The sequence below is a fragment of the Python bivittatus genome, unplaced genomic scaffold (genome assembly GCF_059951505.1).
Source record: "Python bivittatus isolate LINGU-HERP-01145 unplaced genomic scaffold, Pbiv_v1 ctg000850_np1212, whole genome shotgun sequence".
Lineage (NCBI taxonomy): Eukaryota > Metazoa > Chordata > Lepidosauria > Squamata > Pythonidae > Python > Python bivittatus.
The window spans coordinates 53195025-53210934 of record NW_028277112.1 but is presented as its reverse complement, the minus strand read 5'-3'; the positions used below and the strand labels follow the sequence as shown (position 1 = coordinate 53210934).

Here is a 15910-nt window from a genome sequence, read left to right as displayed (position 1 = left end):
CTTCTGGGGGGTGGGGTGCTTGGCAGCTAACATGGCCCCGTAGGTCACACGAGGAAAAAGGAGGCGAGAAACATTTAATGGTTTTGGCAGTAAAAACCCAGAGGCCTGTTCCCCACCTTGGGTGGAGTAATTTTTGCCCTCCTAAGCAGCAACACCCACAACAAACCTCACCCCTTTCCTTCCCCCTCCCACCCCACTCGGGGCAAGGCTAAGCCAGTTTTAAAAGTCTGCCAGTGGGCAAGAGCTCTTAATACCTTCTCTGTTCGAGGAATGTCAATACTGCTTTCCTGGACTCCGCCTATTGTATCTAGAGGAGGGCGTGTTCCATTGTCTTCCCCGCTTGCCCCAGGAAACATGATATCACGCTTGAACAAAAGCGGGAAAGCTGACAGATCTATTGAGATGGGTGTGACCTCCATACACACCTAAAGCAGGCAAGGCTGGCGGGTCAGCAGCTCTTTAGCGTGTGGGGATAAATAGGCATCTCCTGACTGGCCAGGAGGATGTTAGTCCTGCAGAATTCGTATCCAGGACAATGGCTACCGTAAGAAATAAGACAGTGGACTAACGAGGACAGGGTTTTTTTCCTTTAATAAAGTGGAATAAGACCGATGTTCAGTATAGAAAAATAATTTCTACATGTATTTATCCTTCTTTGAAAGAGATCAGAATGGTATGATGGCATGCATGTTTCCCCCCTCCTCCTTCCCCCCCCCCTTGAAAATAAAGGAAGTTGGGAGAAAGAATAATTTGGAAAATAAAGGAAGTTGGGGGAAAGAATAATTTGTTCAGAGTCATAGAATGTTCACAGGATTTAACTCCCCCTCTCCCTAGCCCCCCTAAAATCCAGCACTGTGTTCTGTCTACAAACTCTCTCCCAGAAATTGTATTCCCTTTCTTCTGCATTTGTCTCTCTTTATAAATATAATGGAACATACAGTAAAGATTGAGTGCTATTTTCTGGTTATTGATGGCAAGCCCTCCATAAAACAGCCACAGATGACTTTATGATTAAAACTAACAAAGCAATCTAGGATCTCTATTTCTTTTTCTTGGTTGTAGATTACCAACTGGCCAGCCATTGTTTTAGCTTATAGAAATGCCAGAGCTCTTTAGATACTGGCTTTCCCTTCGCCTCTGCTAAACCATCTGCCACAATTCAAAGATGGTCAAGAAAATGATGCATGCTTAAGGCCACAGATATTCATGGAACTGAAGTAGCTAATTTTGTCTTGTACAGATACAGACACATAGATTTTAAAAAATCATAGCATTGGATAAAGATAATTCTCACTCACTGTGGGTAATCAACTGAATCATGTTTTAATTTTACCAGAAAGAGACTGTTTAGTACTTTATTTATTTGATTTATGTCCCACCTTTCTTCAGGGGCTCCTGAAAGATGAAAGATTTCCAGAGTGAACCCTAGACTCATTTATAGACCATAATGACTTAGAACACTTTTTATTCTCCATTACTAAGAATTTTTGAACCAAAACATAAAAGAAATATAGGTGCTTTTTTAAAACAGAACTGACCAATATAAATAGTACAGAAATGTTATATGCAAGATTCTGTGATACTCAGGACTAAATGCTTTCTACTTTTTCTCCATCCTCACAAACACCTTGAAAAATAGGTCTCATACTTATCAAAGTTTTTTTTTTTGCAACATTACTTTTTTAGGAAAATAAAAGCAGGCTGGCCAGAGATAAGCTACTAAATGAACACTACTTGGGTATAGGCATTAATTAAAAGCAGAAGAAAAACAACTTTTTAAAACATATGAATATCACCATTACCTTTGACTAAAATGGAAAATGTCTCTAATTTGAGTTTAGTATGTTAGCATTAATTTTAATTCTAATAAATGTTATATGGCTGCTGGTAAATATGTAAACAAAGGAAGCTAATGTTATCATTAAGCATTACGATGGAAGTACTCCCACTAATGCATATTGGACAAGACTTGGTTTCCACAGTACTAAAGTACAGATTTTGTAATCAAAAGAGATGCAGCATCAGACTATAAATAACACAACTATTTAAGAAGTTCCCAGGAACAAAACTGGGACATTCCACATATTTGTGAGACAATTACCGGGTAGAACAAATCTTATTAAAAGGAAATCTAAACATTCGGCTTGTACATTTTTCTCCAACAATCTTCTAAGTTACGTACAAACTTCCCTATTATCAAAGACATCATGGCTAACGAAGAATGTGCTTTATCATAACATATCAAGCTAAGTGAATAGAGAATTAGAGAATTAGAGAATGAGTATAGAGCAAGGGTTTTGAGATCTTCACTGTGAAGTCGCAAAGAACTGTAAGGGTCCTCCTACCTGAAAGCAGAAGGCTGAATCCACAGAAAACAAGAAGTGCTGAAAATGTCCACGCTTTTCCAAGTATATCCATCCAGTTTATACTTTAGTTCATGAAATACCAGAGGTCCTTTCAGTGGGATAAGCCTTAATCTTTGCTCTTCCTTTGCATCGCACAGCAACACTTGCTTACCAGGGAGCGACAGATTCACTGAAATACTGGGGTGGACCAGAGCAAGCTCTTAGCTGTCTCAGCAATGGGAGTTTTAAGTTCCTTTTTCCTGTTTCCTCTTGTAGATTAGGATGGGAAAAGCAGGATCTTAAAAGCATTCTTCATCAGCAGGATTTGTGAGATTGTCTGAGCTCCGTCTAATACATCTAAAAACTTTTGCTGCTTCTGTAGGGAGGGAGGGGGAATGGGTTGTAAGCTCTCCCTCCCCAGGTCATGGCCAGTGCTATCAGAAACAATAGAACATCCTCCAGGAGGGAGAATTATGAAAATAACAAACCCCTCCACCTAGACATGGTATGTGAAAATGTGCTACTCCACCTCCTCTTCCATCTCCCCATCTGCTAATTACTCCCAGAGTTCCTGTTTGGACTACACGTTTTTGAATTCTTGATTTACCTGTAAGTATGTAGCTAATCCTTGAACTTTCAGGACCCCTCATTCTACACCATCCTGCCCCAGGGGATGGAGTCACTCTGCATCCTCTTTGCTGGCCAAATTCTGTAGAGCAGGGTTCCTCAACCTTGGCGACTTGAAGATGTGTGGATTTCAACTCCCAGAGGAACCCTGCTGTAGAGGGCGAGGATCTATGGTTAGGGATGCAAGGAGTTATAGATCAGAAACAGCTAAGGGCCAGAGGTTTTCCACCTTGGTCCTACATAAAGAAAATGAAAGAAAAGATCCACACATCTGGCTAAGCCTTGGGTTTTTTAAGTACTGTACAACACAACTATTGGGTTTACAACGTCACACTAAGTCAAAACCAGTTTGCGTTATGGTATAGTACAGGGTGTGAGCCCAGTCCAGGGTTCATATACTGCACTAAACTATGTTTTAGCCACAGTTTGTTGAGCAAACCATTGTGGTTCCATCCATCTATAATACTAAATTACAAATCACCATGTGCCATGCTGAGCCAAGGCCAAATAAAACACATTATAGCTAAGCAGAATATGAAGTCAGTACTGCTTTAGAGGTCTTTGGATGATAGGAGTCCATTGCTTTTTCAAGGATGAGAGGAATAAAGAAGTGAAACTGAGATCTTCTGCATAATTTACCTGGATGTACATTTCACTGAATCCAATGGGACTTCAGAATAGATGTGCATATAATTCTGCTCTGAATGTGCATCTCAAAAGCAATTAATATGAGAAAGTCTTGTAGCAAAATGTATGTGAAAAATGCATGGGGGTTGTTTATTATTTGTGAAATTTATTGTACTATTATTTGGCTTGTTTATTCATTCCAACATAAATATCCTGGCTTTCTAAACAAAGACCATCTTGAAGAAATTTACAGCGTGTTAGAATAAAAGGAACATACAAAGCAAATGAAAATTGTACCAAACTGACAAAATTACAATTAATTAGGAAGTGCACTTGAAATTTACTATAGAGGATCAATCAAAGGCTGTAACCAAACAAAAAAACCTGCTGAAATGATTTGGTTTTTAAAAGATGTTTAAAACAAAGCTGGATCCGATGGCTGATACTCTTTGAACTTTGGAGCCCCTCCAAACTTTCCCCTAACTGTGGCTCCAAGTAATCATCCTTTACGGACATCTTGACGATGCAGCCTTTCTTCTATTCTCTCTAGAGGAGGATAGAAATAATCTTGAAGAAGAAATACAAGAGTGGTTACATAAACATTCAGCTTAGCCCTGAAAGAGAGGAGAAGATGAGAAAGAAATTCAGGATTGCCCCGCTTTGATTCTTTTTGAGACAAGAGGAGGGAGGGAAAAACTCTGTCAGGCTTTCAAGATTTTGTTGTTATACCTTGCAACAATAAAAATGAGCTCCAGGAATGCTTGTGGAGTCTGTTTCCTGACCTGGCTTACTTTGAAGGGCTGATATATCTCCATCCTATAGCTGAGGCTACCTAACCCCAACTTTTGCCCTTACTTAAATTGTCCCACATTAACCACTTGGTGGTCTTGTTACTGAAGCAGATTACAGCTCAGCTGTTGAAACAGAAAAAATGATGCTGGTACTTTTGCATTTATTCATGGATCAGAGGAAAGCAAATTTAAATTGCTGCTGGGTGAGTCCTCTGCCAGTGATGGGAATGGATTACAGAAGAAAAGAAGTTGGGCCACAGAAACAAAGTTTTAAGAAGCTAATAAGGAGGGACTGATTTCTCAATTAAGCTGGCCTCAAGCTATTTAGGTACAGTTACCCTATTATTACTCAAAGTGAGGTGATTTTCAAATAAGGGATACTAGAGAGTACTAGGGGCAGATTCCTACTCCAATAGTTCCTCCCAAATCCCACAACTGTTACTTTGTGTTAAATGAGAGGACTGTGTATGCCATTTGGTCTGTCTTGAACCTGCAAGAAAGGGCTATCATATCTTCTGCAAAAATTTAGAATCTGTGGTCCACCAGATGCTGTTAAATTACTAGACTTAGCACCCTCAACATCAGCCATGCTGTCTGGGCTGATGGGAGTCATAGTTACAGAAAGCATTAAGACAAACCCATTGCTACCTGGGCTGCCATATTTTGTACCAGCTGTAACCTCTAGATCAGTGTTTCTCAACCTTGACAATTTCAAGATGGGTGGACTTCAACTCCCAGAATTCCCCAGCCAGCCTTGCTGGCTGGGGAATTCTGGGAGTTGAAGTCCACCCATCTTGAAGTTACCAAGGTTGAGAAACACTGCTCTAGATGCTTTTCAGGGGCAGTCCCTTGTACAGCACATTATAGTAGTTGTAACTGTGAACAGGATCTCCCAACCTGGGAATGACCAAAATTGGTGCACAAGATGTAACTGTACATAAGCCTTCCTGGCCATAGCTGCCATCTGCTCATTAAACAGGAGCTGTGAGTCCACAAAGAACCCCAAGTTACGAACCATCTCTAAGTTGAAGACCCTGTTCAGAGTCAAAGATGGCACTACCCTGGAATTGTTTGGCCCACCAACCCAAGCTTTGCCATCTGGAAGGATTCATTCTGAGTCTGTTCTTCCCCATCTAGACCCTGACAACTTCCAGGCCCTGGGTCAGTGCTTCTGCTGCATTACCTGTTTGGCCTGGGGCCAAAATGGAGGAGAAGGTATAATCAGTGTGACCCTGTGCCAATGGATGAGCTGCTAGCAGTTTCATGTAGATGTTTAAGAGAGATGGACAGAATAGAGAGCCTTGAACCACTCCACAGAACAGAAGTCTCTCTTCCCCGCACCAGCACTGAGAGCAATCTCCCCCTTAGGAAGAATGAGAGCGACTGAAGAATACTGCTCTCACTATCTCATGGTGTGCACCATTTACAATGGATGAATAAATAAATAAATAAATAAATAAATAATCAATCAATCAGTCAATCAGTGGTACTGAAATCCTCTGAGACATCAAGGGGGACCAGTAAAGACCAGTAAAGTTGCATTCCTTTGATCCTGCTCTCTCCAAAGGTCGCCACAAGTATGACCAATGCAGAAAGTGAAGATTGGAGACAGATCTAAAATTATCCAAAATAGTCAGATTGAGCAAGGACTTCTTAAGCAGGGGACTAAGAGCGTTTAGAGCTCATGGTACGCCCACTGCTTAATTGCTTATTGTTTTCAGAGGCTACCCTTTGCTTATTGGGTAGTAGCTGTGTAAAATTGCTCCAGAGGCAATCTCTGTTGCTCCCACTATGGTTTTCAGATGGCAGGATGTTTTTTTTTAAAAAAGGGGGCTGGGACTAGATTTCCAGCATGGCACCTAAGGGTGCCAGTGTGTCCACAGACAGCTCTCTTAGCATCAAGGGGCCTCTAGGCTATCTCATTAACTTAAAAAAAAAATTAAATGTTTAAAATGGGAAGCTGAACACTGCAAAGCAATGCATCAATCTCCAGTAGCATCTCTATTTCCAAGCCTATCTCTGGGCCTCATTCCAATAAGTTCTCTTAGAAAATAAAAATAATAGGACTTCCAGGGAAGAAATTGTGAACTGAAGACAGTTCCACTAAAAGTGGAGCCAATGACTGCGGTGGAATGAAGAGCCAGCAAGTAGACCGGCTCTTTGTAATTCCTCTCTGGACAAAGGAGAGGACTTGAGGTCACCCACAAGTGCTCCAGACAGTTGCTTCTTATGAGACCGCAAGACAGTGGTGTCCAGAAGGTTTAGAGCTCTGGGACACAAGGGAATAGCAATCATACTTGAACCACAGTTGGCGCCTTCAAAAGACACTAGGTTTGCATATTTCCTTTTCTAATCACTTTCCGAAATTGCTTGTTAACTGCTTTTCAGCTATTAGGAACCTTTGGACTAATAAGTTTTACATCACCAGGTGACTTTCCTTCAATCCTTAGTGAAAGAATGTTTAAATACAAGTTTAAGGACTTAAAAAAAAAAACTGGGGAGAATAAACAGCAAAAGGGTGATTAGAACTTTGATTTTAGAAAGTTATAAATGGACTAAAGGTCCAGATGGATTTGAAATAAGATTTTGGAATTAATCGTAGGAATTCTTCCCATGGGAAAATGCTTTTGTTTTGAATTCTTTAAAAAAAAAAACATGATGAGACTTTGAAGGTTGGAGGGAACCAGAAGGAACTAAAGATTACAATTAAAAGAGAAGAACACTTAAATTTGACTTACTAATACAGAATGAAGCAAAATATTTTAACATTGGACATACTGAAGGATATTTTTGAACAATGGACCCAGAAGTTAATTTTAATATGTCTGCCACTATTGATAGCCTGTGTTTAAAAGATGTTATGGAAGAGGAACAAGTTTTACCTGATGTGATTGAGACCGATTTGAAAGTGGATTTTAAAAATGACAGGCTACAAGAATGATATGGAAAAAGATGCTACACTGGACATACAAAAGAAACCAGGTGATGTATTAATAATTAAAAGGGATATACAAATAACAAACTAAGGGAGTGACCTGAATAATTTTCCTATACTGGATTTACAAAAGAGTCTTGTTAAAGTTTTGAAGGATTTTGTGAGAAGGGACAAGGAAAAAAATGAAAAGAAATCAAGTTCTAGGACATTATTTGAAGGGACTTAAGATCAAGATTGTTAAAAGTAAAAGGAAGGAATATAAAATTGGTTTATTTGATCAAGGTTAAAATAGATATGTTGTTATCTCTGGTAACCCTTAACCCTGGACTTTTGCTGACCAGGACTTGAATGATGAGGTTTAAGGATTTGTTTATAGATAAGAGATGAGATATGGGAGGAAGAGATCATTTGTTGTATTTTAAGAGATGATAAGTTACTAAAATTGTTTATACTTGTGGTGATGAAGATGGGAAGTCACTTTTTTATACATTTCTTTTCTTTTTCTTTACTATATTCTTATTTTTTCTTTCTTTTCTATTTTTCTTTCTATTTTTTTCATTTCTATACTATTTTTCTTTTTTCTTTTTTTTTAGTTTGTATTAGTTTTTACCTTTTTAATTGTAACTTTTAATAAAATTACTATTAAAAAAAGAAAACAAAAATAATAGTTAGCTTTAGTTCAGTGCTTTCTTTGCTTGATGCCCAGAGAAAGGTAACCAGGGAGAGAAGGTAATGTCCTGGGGGAGGGGGCTAGGAGGTAAGAGGCAACACCTAGTACAGTGGTACCTTGGGTTACGAACTTAATCCATTCCGTGACTCTGGTCGCAACCCGAATTGGTCGCAACCTGAAGCAAATTATTCTTGCCAAGCCTGCTCTGCATTTTCTTTGGAGCCATGCTGACAAGCACACCAAAAACCTTCCAAAACGCCACAAAACACACCACAAGCCTCACCGAACGTCTCCTTGCTACCGCGATCTCGCCCACAGGAAGCCGCGACCGCGTGGCAGCAGGGAAAATGGCCCCGGATCCGGTTCGTAACCCAAGGCGGAGTTTGCAAACCGAGGTAAATTTTTGCGGCCGGAACTGGTCGTAACCCGAAAAGTTCATTAACAGAGGCGTTCATAACCCGAGGTACCACTGTAAATCTGTACTTATAATTTGTTATGTCCTTTTTGGCAGCTTTTTTGTTGATGGGCAAGTTCTTCCTGCAGAAGGTTACCAGATCTGGACTGCAAAAATCCAGATGGCCATCTAGATTGCAGCAAGGAGACACAGAAAACTGTCTTTGGTGCCATCCAGTGGAGGGCCTGATTTTGTAGTTTTGGTAGCCCTGTTCTTGCAACCATTTTGCAAAAGATCTTACAACAGTTTTTCAGAAGTCCAGGTAGGCCACCAGCCTTAAATGGCTGAGAGGTTTTGAATTGGGAACAAGAATACTTTCTCTCACCCTCCACACAGTGAGCCTAACACCATTCTAACTAACATTGGTGTATTTAGAGTGGGTGGATGGGGAGAAGGAGAAGGAGAAGGAGAAGGAGAAGGAGAAGGAGAAGGAGAAGGAGAAGGAGAAGGAGAAGGAGAAGATTTTTTAAAAAGTAGGAAGTAGATGATTGTGAACAAGCTATGAACATCTCAGGCACAAACAATAAATGAGCATCACAGAATCTGGTTGTCTTGGGTGATTATGACATGTAAATCATGATTGTAAGAAAGAAACAAGGTTTTGTTTAACCTTTAATTTAATTTAACCTATAAAATCCTATTCCAACTAAAGGACATGGGATTCATCCAAAGGTTCCATGGCAGATGTGCCCAAGCAGCCCTTACTGCAAGGTGTCAGGTCCTTCTCTTGTAGATTGATGAGTAAGATACCATCTTACTCCTTCTTTTAAGTATGCCTGTAATCTTGGACTCTCTCAAATTGGGTGGGAATCATCTTGTGTAGCACAAAGCATTCTAAATCTTCTCCTCTTTGTTAAGTGGGCAGCACAGAGGGAGAGAGCTATTTGGGCACATTCTCTGCAATTAACGCCTTTTGCTCACTGAGTGCTGTGCATGGGCAGATGCTTCTACAGAAGGCATGTATTTGGGCTCTCCTGCAGCCCTAGTGAAAGGGTTGTGAAGACCTGGCTCTTTGCCCAGGCTTTGGGCTAGGATAGAAGTGAGCCCAGCACATGTAAGCGTACGGAGAGTTTATGTGATGTTGCAGCACTGTGGTTGGGATACATAGTGTCGCCGTGGGGTTTGGTCTGTTTTATTTATTCTGATTTACTTAATATTATTGTGAGCTACCTAGGATTATATTGTATAAGATAGGCAGCCATATATGTTTTTAAATAAATAAAATAAATAAAATGGTCAAGGAAAGCAGGAACCAGGGACTAGAGGAAAGGGGCATGTACTTTACAAGAAATGTTACTCCATCTCTCATTGCACTAGAACTCATTGAGTGATTTGGAAGAGAAAAAAGGAAGTATGTCTGCCTACAACTTACAATTAACTTATGGGATACATTGCTACAAGAAGGATTCAAATTTTTATTTTAAATGGCATTAGGCAAATTCATGCTCTTAATGATGATTAATAATTATAGTTATATTTGAACCTCCATATTCAATGGTAGTTACATCAAACATTGACAGTAAGGGAAGATATTCCCTCAATTGTTTTCCATGATGATGTTTTTACCTTATACTTTTCCAGGATGCTGCATTTTGGATGTGTTGACCTATAGTTATCCACTTAGTTTAAAATGATTTTGGTAACAAGGAAGGGGGGGGGACCAAACTAAAGGGGAAAATATTATAATAAAAACTATTAATATACCTGTAGTAAATGGGCAAGATCAGATTTATTCAAGCCTGTTTCACACATAGGCAAAAGCCTGCAAATATCCCAATCCATAAATCTCACACAAACAGTGATTCAACAAGTTTGCTTCCCAGTAAAACATGCCCGATAGTCTGTAAATAAAGGCAGGGAACTCATGAACAGGCAGCCTGCTGCCTGGAGAATTCGGGGACTTTAAGTCCACACATCTTAAAGTTACCAAGGTTGAAAAACACTGCTCTAGAAAGGTGGGTGGTGGCAGTGGAAAGTACTACCTAGCACATAACCACAATTCTCCAAGCATAGTCAAGAGGGTGAAGACCTCTCCCAACAACTGGCATGGCCATTTCTTTCCAGCCCTTCTCTATAATATCAAAGATAGTTAAAAATTGATTTCCAAATAAAGTCAATATGCACCAAAATTAGGATTTATTATATAGTCAGTCAAGTTGACTTTGACTTGTGTTGCTGGATTTGTGGTCAAACCAAGCCGTTAAACTGTTTCCCTTGGCTTAACATGTTTATAAAACTAGTGGACTGTGGTTTAGTCACTAGTTCATCATTGAGCAGAGCATGGCCTTAGCATGCACGTACCCAATAAATGACTGGGTTCCCACATCAAGTTAAATTAGAATGTGTTTTGCTTACACAAACCCAGCCGTTGGGAAATGTCAGTACACTAATTTAATATTTTAGTGATTGGATTGCTTCATTTTCAAAAAGATTGGTTTCATCTTATTTAGAATGGCTGTTTTCCATATCTTCACCCAACACATAATGCCAAGCCTGGCATTAATCACCCACAAGATCTTTACATATCTACAGTGTGCCAGATAACATGAAAAACCACGGGCAGCTACAGTTTGGTGGTTGCCCTCCATTTTGTTTGCTATTTCAGTAGGTTTGTGGTGGTTGGCAAGCTGATGGTTTTATTTTGTTTTACAGACTGAAAACCCACCACCACTGGTGGAACAATCATGGCCAGAACTATTGAAAACTAGTCATCCATCCTTTTTGTCATCAATACACTCTCTGCATGCCTGCAGGATTAGGAGGTAAAAAAACAGGAACATCAAAACCACAATGGTTAGATTGCCTCTCCTTGTAATTCAACCTCTGGAAAAGAGCCACATATTCTCATCCCCATGATAAAACAACTTTGTTTAATGTTTTGAGGCGACTCCAGTCCCCATGTCTAAAGAGACTGGAAGGGAAAGTTTACTGTATATCAATCCGCATTAATTTAGAGGTCATGCTAATCCAAGGATTTGGGAATCCTTGCTACAAACTGATACAGCATATGCTTTTTCCCAGGAAACTTATTTTTTCCCAATTGTGTTTGAGGTTGATATCTCAAGATTTGATAAGTAAAGATTATAAATCCCCTAAATAAACCCTCCATGTCAGGAATAGTCTATTTTATCCTGCATTTGGTTGGCTCAAACAACAAAAGAAATTTACAGCAACAATTCTCTATGATTTTGGCTTCTGTTCTCTCTACAAGCAGGAAAAAGGCTGCTCCTGTCAGTTCTTAGAAGCATCTCCTGTGTTTTTAAGACCACAAAGCAAAGATCAAATTGTATCCTTGTTCTTATCACACCTACTCAGAGCCTGATGCCTACCCAGATTAACCCATTTCCCTGAAAAGGTGGGGGTTTCTTGCTTGGCTGGCAGTGATATTACCTCCTATAAAATACTCCAAAGACTACTAATATTATTTAAGACACTCTTTAGCCCCAATTTTACCTGTGGTATGCATTTCAGCATCACCCTAGGCCAAGCCACATTATGGCTTACCATGTCATAAGAGCCAGGTGATAAATTATACCAGATTCGCCTACCACACTAAGCCATAACGTGAATTTGACTTAGTATTTTATCAATTCAGCCACTGTGGTTTTCAAAATATTAGCATGTTATGCAAAACCAGAATTGTGGTGTAGTCAGTAAATAGTGTTCTCCTTGTTTCTTGTCTCTGGATAACAAGTTAAAACGACACCTGGAGAAAGGATGTTGGATTTTGAAGCCTAAAGAGCTACAGCTACCCTCGTTAAGGCCAGCACGCTGAAATGGATAAGCCACTATAAACACAACTTTCAAATGGGCAAATCACTAAATATAAAAATATCCAAATATCTCAAGAAGGTATTTATCTGAGCACAATTTGAGCAGTTAGATACAATGGTTAAATACAACTTTAACTAAGTTCCTTATTGTGAATGTACATGGATTGCGGTGCTCCAGAGACTGAGGACACAGCACATATATTATTTGAATGCCAGCTCTATAGTTAACAGAGAGGACAATATCTTGGACCACACATTAGACAAGCACTCCATTGGGATCCATATATTGGAACAACATATTTTATGTGTGGTCAGAACCCAAATATGACATACAATATGGTCTTTTATCTGAATAAAAGAGTACAATTGAGAACTGCATATGGATCTGATTGAGGTAAACTGTAGGAGTGATATAGAAATATGATTTGTATTTTCTTTTAGTTTTGCCTTTATTTTGTCTTTATTAGCCGGGAAGGTGGGTATATGAGCTCAAGTGATATCTCTTCTCCCACATTCTTGCTTTTATATGTTTATGTTATATGCTTATTTTGTTTATGTTTGATTGTTTTTAGAGACTGTTATGGAGTTTTTAACTGTTCTTATGTTGTACACCAGGGTCACGTTTTTGTGAGATGAGTGGCTATATAAATATGCTAAATAAATAAATAAATAAAATTATTGTCTTATATTTTGTATTCTTATATGGCCTCACAGCTGATCAATGAAGTATTAGAATTATTATAAATAAATAAATAAGGAAGGAAGGAAGCAAGAAAGCAGTGGGTTAGCACCATGTATAATTTGATTATAATTTACAAGAGAGTATTATTGGCTATCAGTTGATTTCATTGAACATGTAATATTCTCTATGAGAGGAATTTTTCCCTGTCAGAAAAGGACAGATCAATCTGTCTTGGACTAGTCCATCTAAGGATATCTTCATTTTTCATCTTTGGATGAAATAAATAATTATGTGAGTGAATCCATCCTATTTAAAATGACTTCCTGTTCCCAACTCAGGGAATAACTTGTGAATCTGCACTAATGAAAAAAAATTGAAATCTACAAGATCAGAATTTACTGCTTGAAGTTAGCAGGATACTTTTAAAAATAGCAATACAGAAGAATCGCATGGATATGTGATCTATTTGCTTCTGGACATCCATGCACAGCATAATTCAGAGCACCCAAGAGGTTAATCTCAGCTCATTTCCTTCTATTTCTATCTCTTCTGAAATGTTAAAAGGAGCTAAGTTTGGTTCAGCGTTGTGCATATCCTGCTTTGGAAACAGCAAGGAATGCCAAAAACCATAGGAGAACAAAAGGCAGGGTTTTTTTTGAAAAATGCTTAGCGCGAGTGCTGCAAGACAAGATTCTCCAGGCATCGCTAAAGCAAGCAAACCATCCTCTGAGTTCTTCAGAAATAAAAATAGACAATTCATAGTATTTATGACCGTTCTTAGCTCAGGAGCTAAGAGACAAAAAGAATGGGAAGGCTAAAACAATAATTAGACACACACACACACACACATACACACACCCCTATGTTCCTCAGTTACAACCTTCTTTAATATGTTGTCCTCTACTGTTGATATGTGGTCTACAATTCCCATTAGCTGTGCTGGCTGGTGGGGAGTAGAAAACACAGTCCAGCATACTTGATGGGCGCCATGCAAATTGGTTCTGAGGTTCATTCAAATAATGTGCCAGGATTCACACAAACATGCAGTCCTTTCATGGGGCATTTTAGGGGCCCAAAAGAGCAGAGCACAGCCCTTATTTTAGAATATGGTGATTTCAAGCAGGCACCAAAACCTTTCCATTCTAGTTCAGTTACATACAGGATCTGACTAGCAGCATTGGCTGCAGCAACTAAACACACCGCATAGCCTAAGCAATATTCATGATTCTTCTAATATTTTCTGGCTGGATTGCAAAACCATTAAAAAATAAAAATCCATTTAAGGATATCTTCATTTTCACTCAATCCAGTTTTCTAATTCATTTGGCACACTGAACCATAAGCCTACATGTGCTAGGTTATCACAACATATTATATATGGGTGTCAGCAGAGGGACAAAGTAGCATGTGTGTGTCATCATTTTGACATTTTTGGGTTTTGTTACAGACTCTGCTGCCAACATACTAGTTTAGCTTTTTTAGCAACTTGTCTTCATTGTTCATGCTGGTGGCGGTTGCTGGGAGTTACAGTTAGCAACATCTGGAGGACCACAAGTTCTTCAACCCTGGCATACAGCAGGTTGAAGAGCAGGTTTGGTTAGAATTTCAATGGGACATCTTCCTTTAGGGTACTCCATGGCTGGCTGAACATATTAAGCTAGAGTTGTGTAAAACATTGTGATCCATTTCTGGAACATACTAGAATGTTTCTTTTTTCCCCTGGAACACTCCAGTCCAAGTGACCTGGGAGTAGGGTGTGGGGTGTCCATTTCCATAAGTGAATTTTCAAGAAGAGGACATGGGTTGTAGTGTTCCAGACATGGCCTGGCTTTAAAATGTCTACCTGATAAATCCTCCCAGAACATTTCATGAATGAAATATCTAGGTGTGCAGGCAGCTAAGAGTTAAAAAAACCCCACACTAATATGGCTTGTCTGAACACTTGTGCCATATTATGGATTAACTTGATGACCTGGTTCACATAACACATTCATTCAATAGCTAGATTTTTGCAACTTCATAAACAATCCAAGTTACTCAAACTCCATTTTGGCTCAGGCTAACATGAACCCAGTCACTGTATATCAATATGATGTCCATGGAAGAAAGGAGAGAGAAAGACAGACATGATAAATAGTTATGGTAAATGTCTAGACAAGTCAGACTCCAAGGTTGTGATATAACTATGACATCTTTCATACTGTATATGTCACCAAGCATCTGAATTAAAAGTAATTGAATAAACCACAAAATATCTGTCTAACTAGCTGAGTAGCACCCACAAACTATCAGCCACAGCTTACAAACTATAATGGCTAGATTCACACAGGCCAAGATAAAAGGAAGCATATTACAGCTTAGACAAATGCAGGATTTCAGCCATTTCTCAGCATCCTTCCAAGTAAAAAGATTGTTGACTGTTCCATAATTGTTTTGCAGTTCTCCACAGCATACCATGGAGTTCAATTCTCTATGGTATGCCAAGTCAACAAAAGAAACTTAATGATCTGTGAGTAATCTATATATATGCAGCCTGTGTGGCATGAAATAAATCATGGTTTAGAAATCACAGAGGATAAGTCTGCAATTATCCCAAGCCCACACAAGCAAACTACTATATGGCTTAGCATTGCATATCATGCATATGATGGTGCACTATGGATCTGTAGAGTGGAAAAGGATACAATTATGTACTAAGTATTATTAGGTCAGTGGAAGCCTTTCAATAAATTTGCAAGAACTTTTCATCAAACAATTTGGTTAAAAACCTGGGAAAAAAAGATGGCTTTACAAAAAATCCAATCAATTATTTTATATTTCAAACACAGATTATTTCACTAACTGTCAATCCAAGCAGAACATTGCTTAATTTTAGGAAAATGCTCCAGGAAGCTTCAAGGCTGGAATTTGAACTCAGTTCCGTAAATCATCAAAACAACAATATAATCCTATACAAGTCTGTTCAAAAGTATGCAATCGCAGGTCAGTGTGTAAGAAGTGCAGTCT

At 39.0% G+C, this 15910-nt stretch overlaps 1 protein-coding gene across 1 annotated transcript in view; it reads right to left on the bottom strand.

The window, feature by feature from the left end:
* Positions 1–2748, bottom strand: part of TEK (TEK receptor tyrosine kinase) — a 58132-nt gene extending 55384 nt beyond the window's left edge. The window contains 1 exon segment of the mRNA XM_088129800.1: positions 2346–2748. Coding sequence (XP_087985926.1) covers positions 2346–2439 — 94 coding nt within the window. The 5' untranslated portion in view covers positions 2440–2748.
* Positions 2749–15910: the final 13162 nt, after the last annotated feature.